Source organism: Folsomia candida, unplaced genomic scaffold (genome assembly GCF_002217175.1).
Source record: "Folsomia candida strain VU population unplaced genomic scaffold, ASM221717v1 Fcan01_Sc019, whole genome shotgun sequence".
In the NCBI taxonomy this organism is placed as follows: Eukaryota; Metazoa; Arthropoda; class Collembola; order Entomobryomorpha; family Isotomidae; genus Folsomia; species Folsomia candida.
The window spans coordinates 795,894-809,444 of record NW_019091211.1 but is presented as its reverse complement, the minus strand read 5'-3'; the positions used below and the strand labels follow the sequence as shown (position 1 = coordinate 809,444).

Below are 13,551 nucleotides of genomic sequence, written 5' to 3'. Positions count from 1 at the left end.
ATGAATACATATGTATGCATTTAAGTATGTTAAAAAATAGATATGTAATGTAAGTACATAAGTATGTACGTGCGTTCAAGTTCGGGGAAATGTACATAACTCCTAATGTAATTTTCATTTACTAACACAATTCGCTTCGAACTATGTAAATAAATAAGCATTAACAGGTGGCTATGGACTAGAGATTTCTGACTGAAACGACTCGCTCTTTGAATAACTTTAACAGTGAATAGTGAATTACATATGCAAAATGTGCTAAATGTTTTTTTTTTACCAGGAGAGAAGCTTGTACTTCAGACAAGTCATTTTACATGCAAAATAAGCAAATACAACTATATAAAATGGAAATATTTATCGAAACTATTAAACTTTTAAAAAAATGAGACGCACAAACCACCATGGTTATGGTGTATTTATTTCTTTTGTGTAATGCCTTTAGTATGCATTTAAATTTATACGTATCCCGATTTTTGTCATCAGGCAAATTAGATGCGAGAAGTTTTCATGTTATTAACTACACAAAATTATAAATTATTCAATTATAAATGTTTCACTCCCATCGTCTAAGACCTACTAGGTAGAGAGCTTACCATACTTAAGTAAATATATTGAAATATCGGCAATTATAGCGTCCGTGATAAAAAAAACTAATCCTAAATAGTGTAAACAAATCTAGTAGATAATTCTAAATCACGCCAGATACCACTTATCATAACATATTTATCATTGCATACTTATGTAATACGACTGCACATGTATTTGCACATATGTAAGCTGCAAATAATTGCCAGTGCAAAAATCATTATTAGCACACAAAATGACACTTTATACTACTAGCTAAATTATTACGTATACATGCACACCTAGATATTATTCTAACTTTCTGAACAACCTCTTCCTATACTTGCAGCAAGGGACGTCTACCTGATTAATTCGCAACATTTCATCCCTCGTGAAATATTTTTCAAAATGGATTTTACACCTGTCGCAAAAAATTATTGCAAAAACGTCCCTCTCTTGGCTACTTTGATACACGAGCTTTTCGCCAAACTCCTCCTTGCCTCGGACCCTTTCTCTCTTCTCCTTTATGTACAAAATAATCCCATAAATCGACACAGTTAAGAGAATCGGCGTCATCAAAGCGATCCCTCCGAGAGGAATGTAACCACCAAACTGCACAAACTTTAGCCACATGAGGAGCATGAAGCAAAATGTGAACAGCCAAAATCCTCCGCATATTCCAAACACGTAGACTGAATCCCAGGTGAAGAACAGAGATTGGAACGGGATCCAGTCAAAGTCGAATTTTTCCATGGAATGGTGCGACGTGGCGATGACCGGGTCAAGACAGGAGCCCATCTGACACAACGCGAGGTGCAAGATGACCGCGTGCGTAATGAGGAGCGATGTCGCTGTGACGTAAATCGTCAAAACCCAAGGATTCGGGGGATGGTGGGAGGCCGAGTTGAATTGCAACTCTACGATACAGAGCTGGCAATATGTAATTGAAAGAATAGTATTAGATCGACTTATCGAAAATTGTGTATCTACTAGCGTAAATTTTGAAAAAAGAATACGAAAATTTTGCAACTTATGCAGTAGTTTCGAAACTGATTTTACAAAATTTACACCGTTTACAAAGATGTGATTAAAGCTAGAAGAGAATAAAATTGTGGATAGTTACGATTGAAAATTGGGCGAAGAGTTCTGACAGGGAAGACGCCATAGATAACTTGGCCTTTCTGAGGTAGATCTGTCTGAATAGATTTTCACGCTGTGGGTGTGACATTTGTGACATGCTCAGAGTCGAGGGGCTGGTGTGTATGGGTGGGGAGATTGTGTTTCTTGTAAATTTCTTGCAGTGCGACATGATAACTTAAGTATTGGGAAAAATTTAAAAATGACAAATAATGAAATAAGTAGAGATGAAATTTAGTGTTTGGTCTGTGTTAGAGTGAAGAGGGAGAGAATGAAGTTAGAGCTTATGTGTATGTATGTACATGTTTCATTAGTTGATAAAGTGGTAACAGTGATTGCATGCATTTATAATTTACGATAAGCGTCAGAGATTAGTTGGGATTATGGAGGCACTTAGGTGATAAGAACTTTTAGCAGAGTATGCAAATTTATTAACTCATTTATTTATGTATATAGATAACAACGTATGCATATGTAGAATCTTTTCTCCAATCTAAATATAATACACGCGACGCGACTCAGGTTAGATATAAAATCATAATAATATAGTTTATCATTTCCTGAGAAAATACATAATTAAGTTTTAGGCACAATTTCTTCAGTAACATTTTTGACCTTGCATGAAATGATTAAATTGTCCTGTACTTTTCTTTTCTTAAAAAATCGTAGCATCCTCAGATTCCTTAGCACGATATTTTTACACTCAATCAACCAACAAATTGCCGCTATTCCACTTATTATTCCACACAGAATGAAAAGTGTAATTATAGCCCCATCCATTGTTAAGGCTCCTTTCGTCCCTTTCACGCCAACGACATATCCCACGGCTCGACGCGTGACAAATTTTCTTGCCAAGACTTCCCTCTCTAATCGGGCATATATCCCCCTCTCAACCAATGTCGTATATCCTTTTGGCACCTTTGACACCCCGGCGTGTCTAAAAATCCACCCACTCGGGACAGGCTCGAATACTTCTTCCCCCCTTTGAAGCGGAATTGATGGGTATTTCCTCGATAAAAAATTAAACTCTGCCTCTAAAGTGTCTGATCTGGTGACAAACGCTACTTTTCCGCATGACATAACTTCCGCTTCGATCCGACGCTGACTACTTGTTTCAGATTCAAGTAAGATACTACGTTTTGGCTGATGGGCATGCATGGGATGAAACAGTTTAAAGACAAGTTTGGTTTGTCGAGGTAATTTTGCGGTAAAATTAGCAGCGTGCATGACCTCTTCGTGAAGAAATTGGGAAAACAAGTACTTCGGACGGGTACTATCCCACCCAATGAGTGGGGAAAGTAAAGAAAAACAATGGCGGGACAAGTATGGGTTTTTAAACTGGTCTGTATCACGATTAAATTCGTGGTAATAGTGTCTGTCAAAAGTTTCCTGATACCAGGCCAACGCCGCGGAGTGGATTCCTTGTTCCGAGTTACAGACCAAATCTTGAAATGTTTTGTGCACTTTTCCCGCTAATGGGGCATTAAGTCCGGTAATCATTAAACCAGTGTAACAATTGGTCAAAATAAAAGCGACTAAGATCCAACCTGCTATAGCGATACGGAAGAATTGTTCCCGCTCCAATGATTTATGAAAAGGACATGGTTCTTCTAGGAGTGTTCGTAAGACAAATAATACCGGGGAAAATGAGACTTTTTTCTGTGTTGTTCCAAATTTGATATATAATGATAACGCAAGAATTATAGAAATTCCACCCGCCAACAAAGGATACCAAACCGTACTTTCAAACGGGCTAATGTAAAACTCGAAGGAAATCTGTTTCTCAGAATAACAAGTCAAAAACTGGAACCCTGTGTATCCCGTGGTCACTAATTTTGTAGAAGGTTTCCAATTTCTTTGAGCCGGTTCGAAATGTAGTGTCGCCGAAAATATAGATCCACATGCTCCATATTTTAGTGTTGCATTATCACTTTTGACGACAGAGAGTGCAATATGCAGATGGATAGAGTGCGACCCTTTGCGGTCGAATGGGTTAATTTCCGAGGATGATATACCACTAAAATCAGTACAAACAGAGATGTCCATCGTCATTATGTCGGTATGAACTAGATCGTTCAAAATCCAATGATCTGGTCGTGTCTGTAATGTTTTGAAACTGATTAAAAAATTACCGCGTCTTTCATCGAGGGGTAAAATGAGATTGCATTGCATCTCCATCCCTGGAACTTGACCCCCTTTAAGGACACACAATTCAGCCTGTTCCTTTTGAGTGAATATAATTCCAAGGTTTTCTACGACCCCGTCATACGAGAAGGTTGGAAATTGGTGGAGTCGCGTCACCATTTCGGGCTTCGAGCGTTGGGTTACCATGGTGACGAACAAGCGTTCCGTCCCACTCATCCATACCGTTTCGTTAAGACTGTAATCCTTGAAGCGGAGATGTCGCTTGTGCGCTAATTTGATCAATTTGAGCATAATTTCCGTACTATTAGATGAATTAGATGAAGATGAATTATTATCCCATGCAGTGTCTGATATTACGAGGAAGCTGAGGTGGCAGGGGGCAATATGACCTGAGAAAATATTGATGGATCGTGACAAGTTTCGGTTTATCTTGTCAAAGGTGTTTATAGTCGTTGGGATAAAGTAAGAGTGGTCGAGGTGGAGGAGAAAGTTGTTTCGACTATTGTGAACTATTTGGACGTCGCAATTTTCAATTCCGTTGAGTAGTTTGAAAATATCGGGTATTTTCAAATAGCCAGAAGTTAAACTTGAGGAGAAAACGAGGAAATAAAATAGTTCCGAAGTACGGAAATTCCGTCCAAATGCAGCCATCTCTTAGAGAAAGTTTATGAGTTCGAACTTGTTGATAAATCGCTCTTACCAAATTTAAAGTATTACAATTACATTGATTTGTTTATAGCCATAGATAGAATTCGTGTCTGCTAATAAATAATGCTTTGCCAGAATCGAGACTCGAAGCTGTGTATGAACCTACATATAAACGCAATATGTTATAGGTTCATGCTTGAAGCCGACAAAGGGCACGACATGGGTTGACGGGAGAGGAAATGGATTTTTCTTGGTAAGGATCGCGACAATTTGGAACCATGTAATTTTGGAAAATTGTCTTTGAACTGTTTACCCTTCTTTTTGCTCGCGTGCGTCATAATTGAGCATGGATAGTAAATAAATCTATATGGAATAATTTAGGTAGAAATGTCAATTACATTTTTAATTGTATCCATACATAAATAAATACATATTTTTATATATGTGCACATGCGTACATAAATATATCATACATATCAATAGTTTTAACAGGAGTTAGCTATTTGTTTTTAAGTTTTGTCAACTATTTTTGTATTTCCTAGGAAATAAATAAGTTACGTATTCATATTTAGTTTGTTGGGATTGTGCAATTACATAAATATGTAGTCTACAGGCTGAACTAAATCGAGCTCATTAAATTGGTTTTCGCATTATGACAAGGCACACTTGATAAAGTTAAAACTATTTAAATATGTACCCAAAAATATTTAGGAGCAAAGAGATCACGTATTTAGACTGCAAAATGATGTAAAACTTTATTTAACTCTATTTTCCTCAAAGTCAAGGCAGCAATTCTTCTGTCGTATAAAATTTGATGGACTTTAACTACCAATAATAATCACGCCAAATTGGGCATATCTATTAAATTCAGCACATATTTCTCAGAATTACTCACAGACTTTGCCGTTCTCATCAAATGCGACGTGCTCTTGAATGTATTATTCTACAAAAAGCATGATTATTACTTCACTAGTTGCGTATTTCATGGCATATGCACTTATCATGCTCAATATGAATTAAAAATCAGCTTTCACTCTGATGTCTAATTTAACATAATCCAACTTCAACCTGTCCATCGTGCGACCACCATGACTGCAATGCACTCGCATAAAATACCTCTTCGAACTCTCAAACTTCCGAGAACAAGACGAACCACTGAACACCAAAGAGCTTTCACATTTCTCAGAAACAAATTCCAAAAATGAAAACTTCCCTCCTAATTTCGGTAACTCTTGCCTTAACAAACTTCGTCCCGACAATAACCTCAATACCTGCCGACGCCAAAACCAAAACCATAAACGCCGACCCTCCCGGTCCCTCGGTGTCTTGGCAGGACAAGATGCGAACCTTGATTTGGCGAACCTTCCCCGGGTATGGCTACTCTGACGAAGAATTTCGCCCATCGACACCCGGCGAGGAGGAAACGCCGGACGCCACCGCGGTCGAGATCTACCTTCGCGACGTGATCATAAACTATTTGGGGACTTCTTACACGAATGGCATTCCTTACGCTGGACTTTTTCTTAGCGCCGATGTCATCACGGAGTACACCGACCCACGAAAATCTTTCGACTCGACAGAATTTAATGACGTAGCTTTTGTCAGGATGCCATCCAGTGGTCGAATTTGGGCCCCCGAGCTGCGATGTTATAATGTTTCCTATGCCGGTGCTGGATCTTGGTTGACCCTGCCTTCCTCTGGGGTAGGTCAAGAAGTTCTGGTTAGCCCGGCGGGAAGGGTATTTCGCCGAGTCCCGGTTAACATTCAGATCGTTGGAAAGCAATCCGGTGGGGATCCGTACTACAACAGAGGAACTTTTAGGATGCAGATCAGTCCTCAACTGTACGGAGAGAAAGAGGTGAAATTGGTGTGGAGGACGAGAAACACGATTTCCATGGCGTTTCAGGATGAGCAATACGAAACCAACTTTTCGACTGGGACGTGTCGACGGACGGAGGATGACGGAAGTTTTGGTGTGAGGAAATTTTGCTGTTTAGAGTTGACGGTGAGAGTGAGGGATAATTTTAGTTCAGATTTAACAAGTACCCCAGCCGTAGGTTAAAAATTGGTTTGTAAAATTGTTTGTGTCGACTTGAAAATAAAACGTACGGATATTTACATACATACATGTCATGAATTTTATGCTATACAAATCTCTTCAAAAAAGTTTTGGACCTTCAGTGTCAGTAAAATTGTACATTTCTGTTTACAACATACATAACCATAATGTCAAGGCATGCTTTATTAGAAAGATTGTTAAGGGACAAAGGTATTTCTGTGGCCTTAATTTTGACCATGTTGCCACCATGGAGGATTTATGAAATCTGTTTTAAAAAATCGTACAAGTCTTCTCCTTCAATTTTATATATGTTTCACAAATCCTCCATGTTGGCATCGATGTGAAAATCCCATCCGAAGGGGGTGGGTTTTAACAAAATATGCAGTACTCAAGCCCAAAAATACCAAATTATGGTAACTATGTAACATATTTGAATTTCATTTTATTATTCCGATGATAAAATTAGCCCGAGCCAGAACTTTTGGAACCGTCGTGTCCGTCCTTCTGTCTGTCTGTATGTCTATCTGTATATCGGGTTTATGATAACTCTCGTTAACCTTATCCTATCGACTTGAAATTTGGTACACATGTAGTATGGGGCAAACAATGAGTTCATTTCGAAGATGAGCAAATCGGTTAACTGGTTGACCTAGTTAGGTGGACATTCTAAAATCCTAAAATCGATGCCACTTAGCATGCAGATTTTGTAGCATGCATTCAGGCATAAGAAGGCATGCTAGTAAAAATTTTGGGTGGCCGATGCCACTTCCACTCAACATTGGCCATTCTACAGCCCGTATTAGAGTACTCTTCTGCATCTTATTTCTCCACTGTCCCTCATGAAATAGCTCCTCCCTATAGGGCGGATTTGTCCTCTGACTCTCTTTAGAGAGTCACGGATTAATCTGACTATGGTTGACCGGTGTGGGTCGTCTGGATGGGCTGGGTATTATTGACCAAAATTTCAAAATTGTCATAGAAAGCTGAAATTTGGTACAGAGATTACTAATCGCTCCTAAAAGAAGAATATTGATTGAGATTGGGAAACTTTTTGTCTGGAGGGACCCGAGGGAGTGACCCATACCGATTTAATAAAATCGCCATATCGAGTTGAAATTTGGTAGAGAGGTTGCTCTTTCCCATGAAAGAGTATGCAATTAAAAGTAAGCAGGGTGTAACCAGTGTGGCCCATAGGGTGACCCCTTTCTAAAAGTTGTTATTCTGAAAGTTGATAGACCGATATTCGAGACATTGGTCATATGCACATATATGTGTACAATACCTGTGTTCATAGTCCGTAATTTGTTGGTGATTTGGTGATGCTTTCACAGGTTCATGATTTCAGCATGTTAATCACCATAACAATTATAAAATCGGAATAAAAATATTTTTTGAAATTATTATGGAGTGTGGATGCGAGAAACCATCAAATCATGACGAAATCATGAACAAATCACGGACTATGGATACAGCTTGTAATGACCGAATTACTATTTGAATCACCCAGTAGGGTCACCCCCACTGGTTTTCTAAAACGGTCGTAGAAGACGGAAATTTGGCATGAACGGATATACCAGGATAATAAATATCAAGTAAATTTCAAGAATTTTTTGTCGTGAGGACCTAAAAGGGTGACCATACTGGTTTTAAAAATTGTTATTTTCAGCTAAAACGACATACAACTTTGGATATTCAAGGTTTTAAAGAAGCGAGCCCCACGGGTAGTAAAGGGGGCAGATTTGTAATTACTAAATACCCGACTAGAACTAAATAAGGTCTGTACTATAGGTTTTTTTTATAATTATCTAATATTACTGATAAATACCATATGATAGACATGAGATTTGGAAAATAGGAGAAATATGACTAGCTCGGCTCGGGCTATGTCAGGTTCGCACTTGTTGAATTAAAATTAAATGGTTACAAATCGGCTCGTGACAACAAAAAATGGGTTCTGCAGGGCCCAGGAAAATTGCTTATCCCTTAATAATCTTTCCAGCTTAGGTATTTTTCTGTTTCTTATACAACGCTATGAATATTTATGTACCAGGCAGCTATATATTTACGTTCGCGACTTCGACTACAGACTTTCTTATATAATTAGGATGGGGTGACAAATGTGCAAAGACAAATGTGCAAACGACAAATGTGCAAAGACATTTGTGCAAACGATAAATGTGCAGCCCGATAAATGTGCAAACGATAAATGTGCAGGAATTTTTCTAAAAAATAGTACAATATATCTTAATATGATTTTAGCAGTCAAATCAAATTATATCTCCTCAAAAAATAAGAATTCTGAAAAATTAATCTTGCTGCGACATCCCTTATGATGTCTGTTGAAGCTGCTGATCTTATACACATATAATGAGCAGTATTAATTTATCATTAACTTAATATTTTACTAAATAATATTTCTATGGTGCATAAATTCCCCCGTACATCTTCGTGAATTCGTGAATTTTAGCCTATCGTATAGCCTGGAATTATGTACATAAATTTATATAAAAATTCTGAATTTCTTTGAAATAATTCAGGATTTCCTTATTTGCTGTCATTTTAAATTATGTCCCCGAAGCGTGTCCATAACTAAATTTTAAGCTTAAATCATGTCAAGATATGTTGTACTATTTGTTAGAAAAATTCCTGCACATTTATCGTTTGCACATTTATCGGGCTGCAGATTTGTCAGGTTGCACATTTATCGTTTGCACAATTGTCTTTGCACGTTTGTCGTTTGCACATTTGTCTTTGCACATTTGTCGGGCCACCTATAATTAGCTACATATGTAAATATGCTGACGTCTAATGTTATACATAGGTGCATATGTAGACTGTGTTATTATGTTTGTATACCTGATTTTAAAAGCACGAAAACGTTACATGTAACCAAATTATCCCATAAAATACATAACATAAAAGTATAAACAACAACAAAACTTGACCGACACGGTTTAAGAGGAATCAAATTTGTGATGCATAAAAACTGCAAAGGTTGCACTATCAAAGGGTTAAGTAAGTGAATGAAAAGTAAATTAAGAACAACTTATGACGCTCGCAACTTCAAAACTGGTTTTAAATATGCAAAGACGAGACGAGACGCGTCAATGAGCAATTATTTTTGCTTTGTTCACTTTGTCTCTGTATTAAGTGCCATGGAATTCATAGTCTACGTGTCCGGATTCCTATATGTACGAATCGCAATTAGGGAAATACACATATATTAAAGTATGTTTGTATGTATGTATGTATGTAGCCCCACTAAAATATCTATCTTGCCGACAGAATTAATACGCGGACTGAATTACACGCGTTTTAATTTTTTTGTATTATACAAAGCGACCAAAAAACCTGCCAAACTGCTCGTCGATGGATGTGTAAAATAAAGCCCTAAACTGCACAAACTGCGTTATGAAACATTCTGTAGACCAATAAAAGCCAAAAATTTGCGGTGCCGGTCATCAAATAATTTTAATCAGCGGAGGAGAAATAATCAAACAAATTAATTAGTATGAGTGACTTTGCCAGTTTTGCAGATCGGATGGGTGCGGATCACAAGTAAGGATTTCTAACCAAATGTGCAATAATTTTGATTCTCCAAATGCATATGCTTAATTAACGTGTTTATTTATGCTGGTTGCAGCTCTTACAATTCGACCACGGGACAAAATAATGGTCAATCGAGTCTTAGCCGATCGACGCCACAAAGTTACAGAACTGATAACACGGAACAAGCTCAACGTGAAGAAAGGGAACGAATGAAACGAAATGCGACCGAAAATTTGTCTCGTCCTCCTGGACCGTTTTGGCGATATTGGATGTCGGGTTGAGATCAAGTGCTATAAACACCTTGTGATTATGCGAATAGACTTATTAATGTAATGAGACTTATTAATGTAATGATGTTTGTAATCAATGATGACATGTTGATCAGGGCTGCAGGCCATATATCAATAAATAAATACTATACTAATACTATTATGCGAATAGAGTTTATATTTATAGATACGTATTTATGTTTATATAAACCTGCCATGGTGTTCAACATATGTAATACATTTGAAGTATTAAAAATAATAAGTCAATTTTGTGTCGTGATATTTACGCGTGATTTTTATTAAAGTGATCTGTTAAATATATATACAAGTCGACGTAGTCTGGCGAGCACTTAATTTCTGGATAGATTTTTGTGTGCTTAATTTCACGCTGAAGTTGCCAGTGCAACCCTTGAATATACAGCTTTGTGGTGCAACCCTTTCGAAATTATTACCCTGTAATATCGACACACATGTAGATATAGAAAGACTTGTACGATTTTCATGCAATTGAACACCACTTATGTCTTCGGGAAAACGAAGGTACAAATTTGTGTATCTAAAAAGGTAAAAGTATGTAAGCGTCACGCCAAGATGTGCTCTATTTTTTACCTTGTATGATTTGTGAGCTGAATATAATTTATTGAATGCATTTTAGAGCGAAATATTAAAGTACAACGTTTAATAAGTAAATTAATTTTATTCGCATGTAAAATTATTTGTGACAATGCAAGTCAGATACAACATTAATCTATAATTGACAATATTTTAGACCTGGTAAGCATCCTACGTAATTATGTACATGCATCAAAAATCTCACACTGAACAATTTGTTAAGTTGAATCTTGAAACATTTTAGACAAGTATGAGATAGAACTTATAAAACATATATAAATATACACACATTTATTTTGCATTATAATCCACAAATATATTTACATCTCACTAATTAATTAAATATCCAGTTGTAATAAAATAATTACATATGTCGCAATTGCTGAAAAGAAGGTCAAAATCGTTGAAGTTTTAATATAAAAGAAATTTCCACACTTGAACCCGAACGGGATGCATGACTGAAGTCTCAATTTCAACAGTTTGAAATAATTTCCCTGTTCCACAACTAGGTTTAAGCTATCCTTCGAATACGACACCCCCCGTAGCCACGATACCCTGAAGCTTTTCGAAACCTCGTACACCTTCCCCATTCCGGGAATCGTGCGACAAAATATGTACATCATGGTGACAAAGAGAAAAATATAGCCGAGCATCAGCGGTGAGTTCGAGTCCCAATAATGCAGTGGCAGAAACGCCACAATGCACCCCATCAAGGAATACCCGCCCATTATAATGGCCAAATTCCAGGCAAACAGTTTGTTCGATTCTTTGACAAGGTGGTCCAATCTTTTATAATAAATTAACGCTTGATCCAACTCAACCAATAATTCGAATGGTGCAAATTTCTCCCTACTTTCAAACGACATCAGATTCAAACAAGACTCTAGGACGCGGCAAAAGTTGAGGCAGCCTGAGACGTGCTGAACCATGAAGCCCAGCTCGTAAATCATAAAGAGGGTGTGCAGGATGGTGGACAGAGTTAGAAATAAGGGGTTCTTGAAGTAGGAACTTTTAGATAAGATGCTGTAAATGAAGACGGGGGAGTCTGGATATTGCAGGTGATGCGTAATCGTGATACCGGCGCCGGTAAGGCTGAACAGGACCATTTTGATGGCCAGCCTGCGAAAGGCAGTTTTGTGCGATGAGGGATTTCTGGAGTTGTATCTTTCTGGAAATATTTTTACAACAGGTTATGCAAATTTAGTAGGCTTGTGAGCAAAAATCCCTAATGCTACCGAGTTAGCATTAGGGAGTTTTTTCAACTTGATTGATTCATGTTATTAGCAACTTCAGTTGTTAATTAATTGCATAAACAGTTAATTTCGTGAGTTGCATTCTACACACGATTTCTTAACTCACCATAAATTTCCAACTCCATGGCGTTAGTCTCCGTGATCCACTGACATATCGCTTCTCCATCCATGAATTGTTTCACAACGACGACCAGCCCCAAACCATACAGACCAAACCATGCAATCAGATTTAAAATCATGCTAGAATCGGAATGTTGGGTTGAAATGGTCCAAACTAATTGCGCCAATAGGAACAATGTTTGCATAAAATTTACTAAAATAACGAATCTATTGAAAATGACGAATAGTCCGGATTTTTGTGTGGATAATTTTCGAAGGGGGTGGATTCCAGTGAAATTTTTGGGCACAGGGTGAAATTCAAAGGCGTATGGGTAAATTCCCACATATTTTAAGTACTTGTAAAACGGAACGTAAATGCTGGCAGATGTGGGTTGAAGATCCGCGCACTTTTCCAATCTCATTTTTCTGTTCAATTAAGTAAGTAAGTTTATTAAATTGGGAGAAAGAGTCAATTTGCTAGTGCATGAAAAAGTTGATACGAACGAATCTATAAAGTGACTATTCCACACAGCGAGTTTGTGCAAATAATATTAGGCAATTAGTGACATGAAAGAGAAATACGTAATTTGTTGCTGATAAAACCCGAGATTAGTTTTACTATGCAATACCATTCTTACATAAAAGAACAGACTTATGAATTAAAAGGAATTGCATATGGTCAATGGCTAAGCCAAACAGTTCTTCGAGTCAGATAATTAATATATATATATGGTTAATTGATGGGCGTTCGAATTTCTTCAATAATAGTATTAGGACATGTGTTTAGTGACTTTATTAAAGTCAGGTGAGCAATTTGATAAGTGCATTTCATCATTTGTTCAATTTCAAAAGAGCTAAATATAGTTGCACCATCTGGAAGTGCATATGACGCGTGATGGTGTGCAAACAAGTTATTAGTCAATTACACGTGCTAGAGTACACAATAACCTGGAAACCTGATACCGGTTCTAGTGATAAAATTGTAACATAATTTCATTTCCCGCAACGGCGGATAGTTAATTCATAGATCCTTGCCCTTTTTCAGGTGCAAATTCTGAATTTGCAATTCATACTGGATATAACATGCCTTGATTCATAAGGTACATACGTTCAAATTACCCAGTATTAAAACTAGCAGTAAAGCTTCATTTAAAATATAGTTCAATCAGTTTTGGTTAAGGGGATTACATGTAGTTACATCACAGATGCATGTAACTAC

The 13,551-nt window shown here is 37.3% G+C and overlaps 2 protein-coding genes and 1 long non-coding RNA gene across 3 annotated transcripts; 1 reads left to right on the top strand and 2 right to left on the bottom strand.

Annotated features, from left to right (window-relative positions):
• Nucleotides 1–337: 337 nt before the first annotated feature.
• Nucleotides 338–1,965, bottom strand: LOC110857929. The gene is made up of 2 exons (XM_022106538.2): nucleotides 1,685–1,965; nucleotides 338–1,491 (listed from the first exon to the last, which is right to left on the bottom strand). The coding sequence occupies exons 1-2, from the start codon at nucleotides 1,868–1,870 to the stop codon at nucleotides 871–873; spliced, it is 807 nt and encodes a 268-aa protein (XP_021962230.1). The 5' UTR covers nucleotides 1,871–1,965; the 3' UTR covers nucleotides 338–870.
• A 7,987-nt stretch (nucleotides 1,966–9,952) lies between these two features.
• Nucleotides 9,953–10,650, top strand: LOC118438308. The gene is made up of 2 exons (XR_004836686.1): nucleotides 9,953–10,108; nucleotides 10,194–10,650. It is a non-coding gene; the product is annotated as an uncharacterized LOC118438308 (long non-coding RNA).
• Nucleotides 10,651–11,173: 523 nt separating this feature from the next.
• LOC118438307 lies at nucleotides 11,174–12,883 on the bottom strand. Its single transcript, XM_035858265.1, has 2 exons — nucleotides 12,340–12,883; nucleotides 11,174–12,148 (listed from the first exon to the last, which is right to left on the bottom strand). The coding sequence occupies exons 1-2, from the start codon at nucleotides 12,752–12,754 to the stop codon at nucleotides 11,319–11,321; spliced, it is 1,245 nt and encodes a 414-aa protein (XP_035714158.1). The 5' UTR covers nucleotides 12,755–12,883; the 3' UTR covers nucleotides 11,174–11,318.
• Between the last annotated feature and the right edge of the window lie 668 nt (nucleotides 12,884–13,551).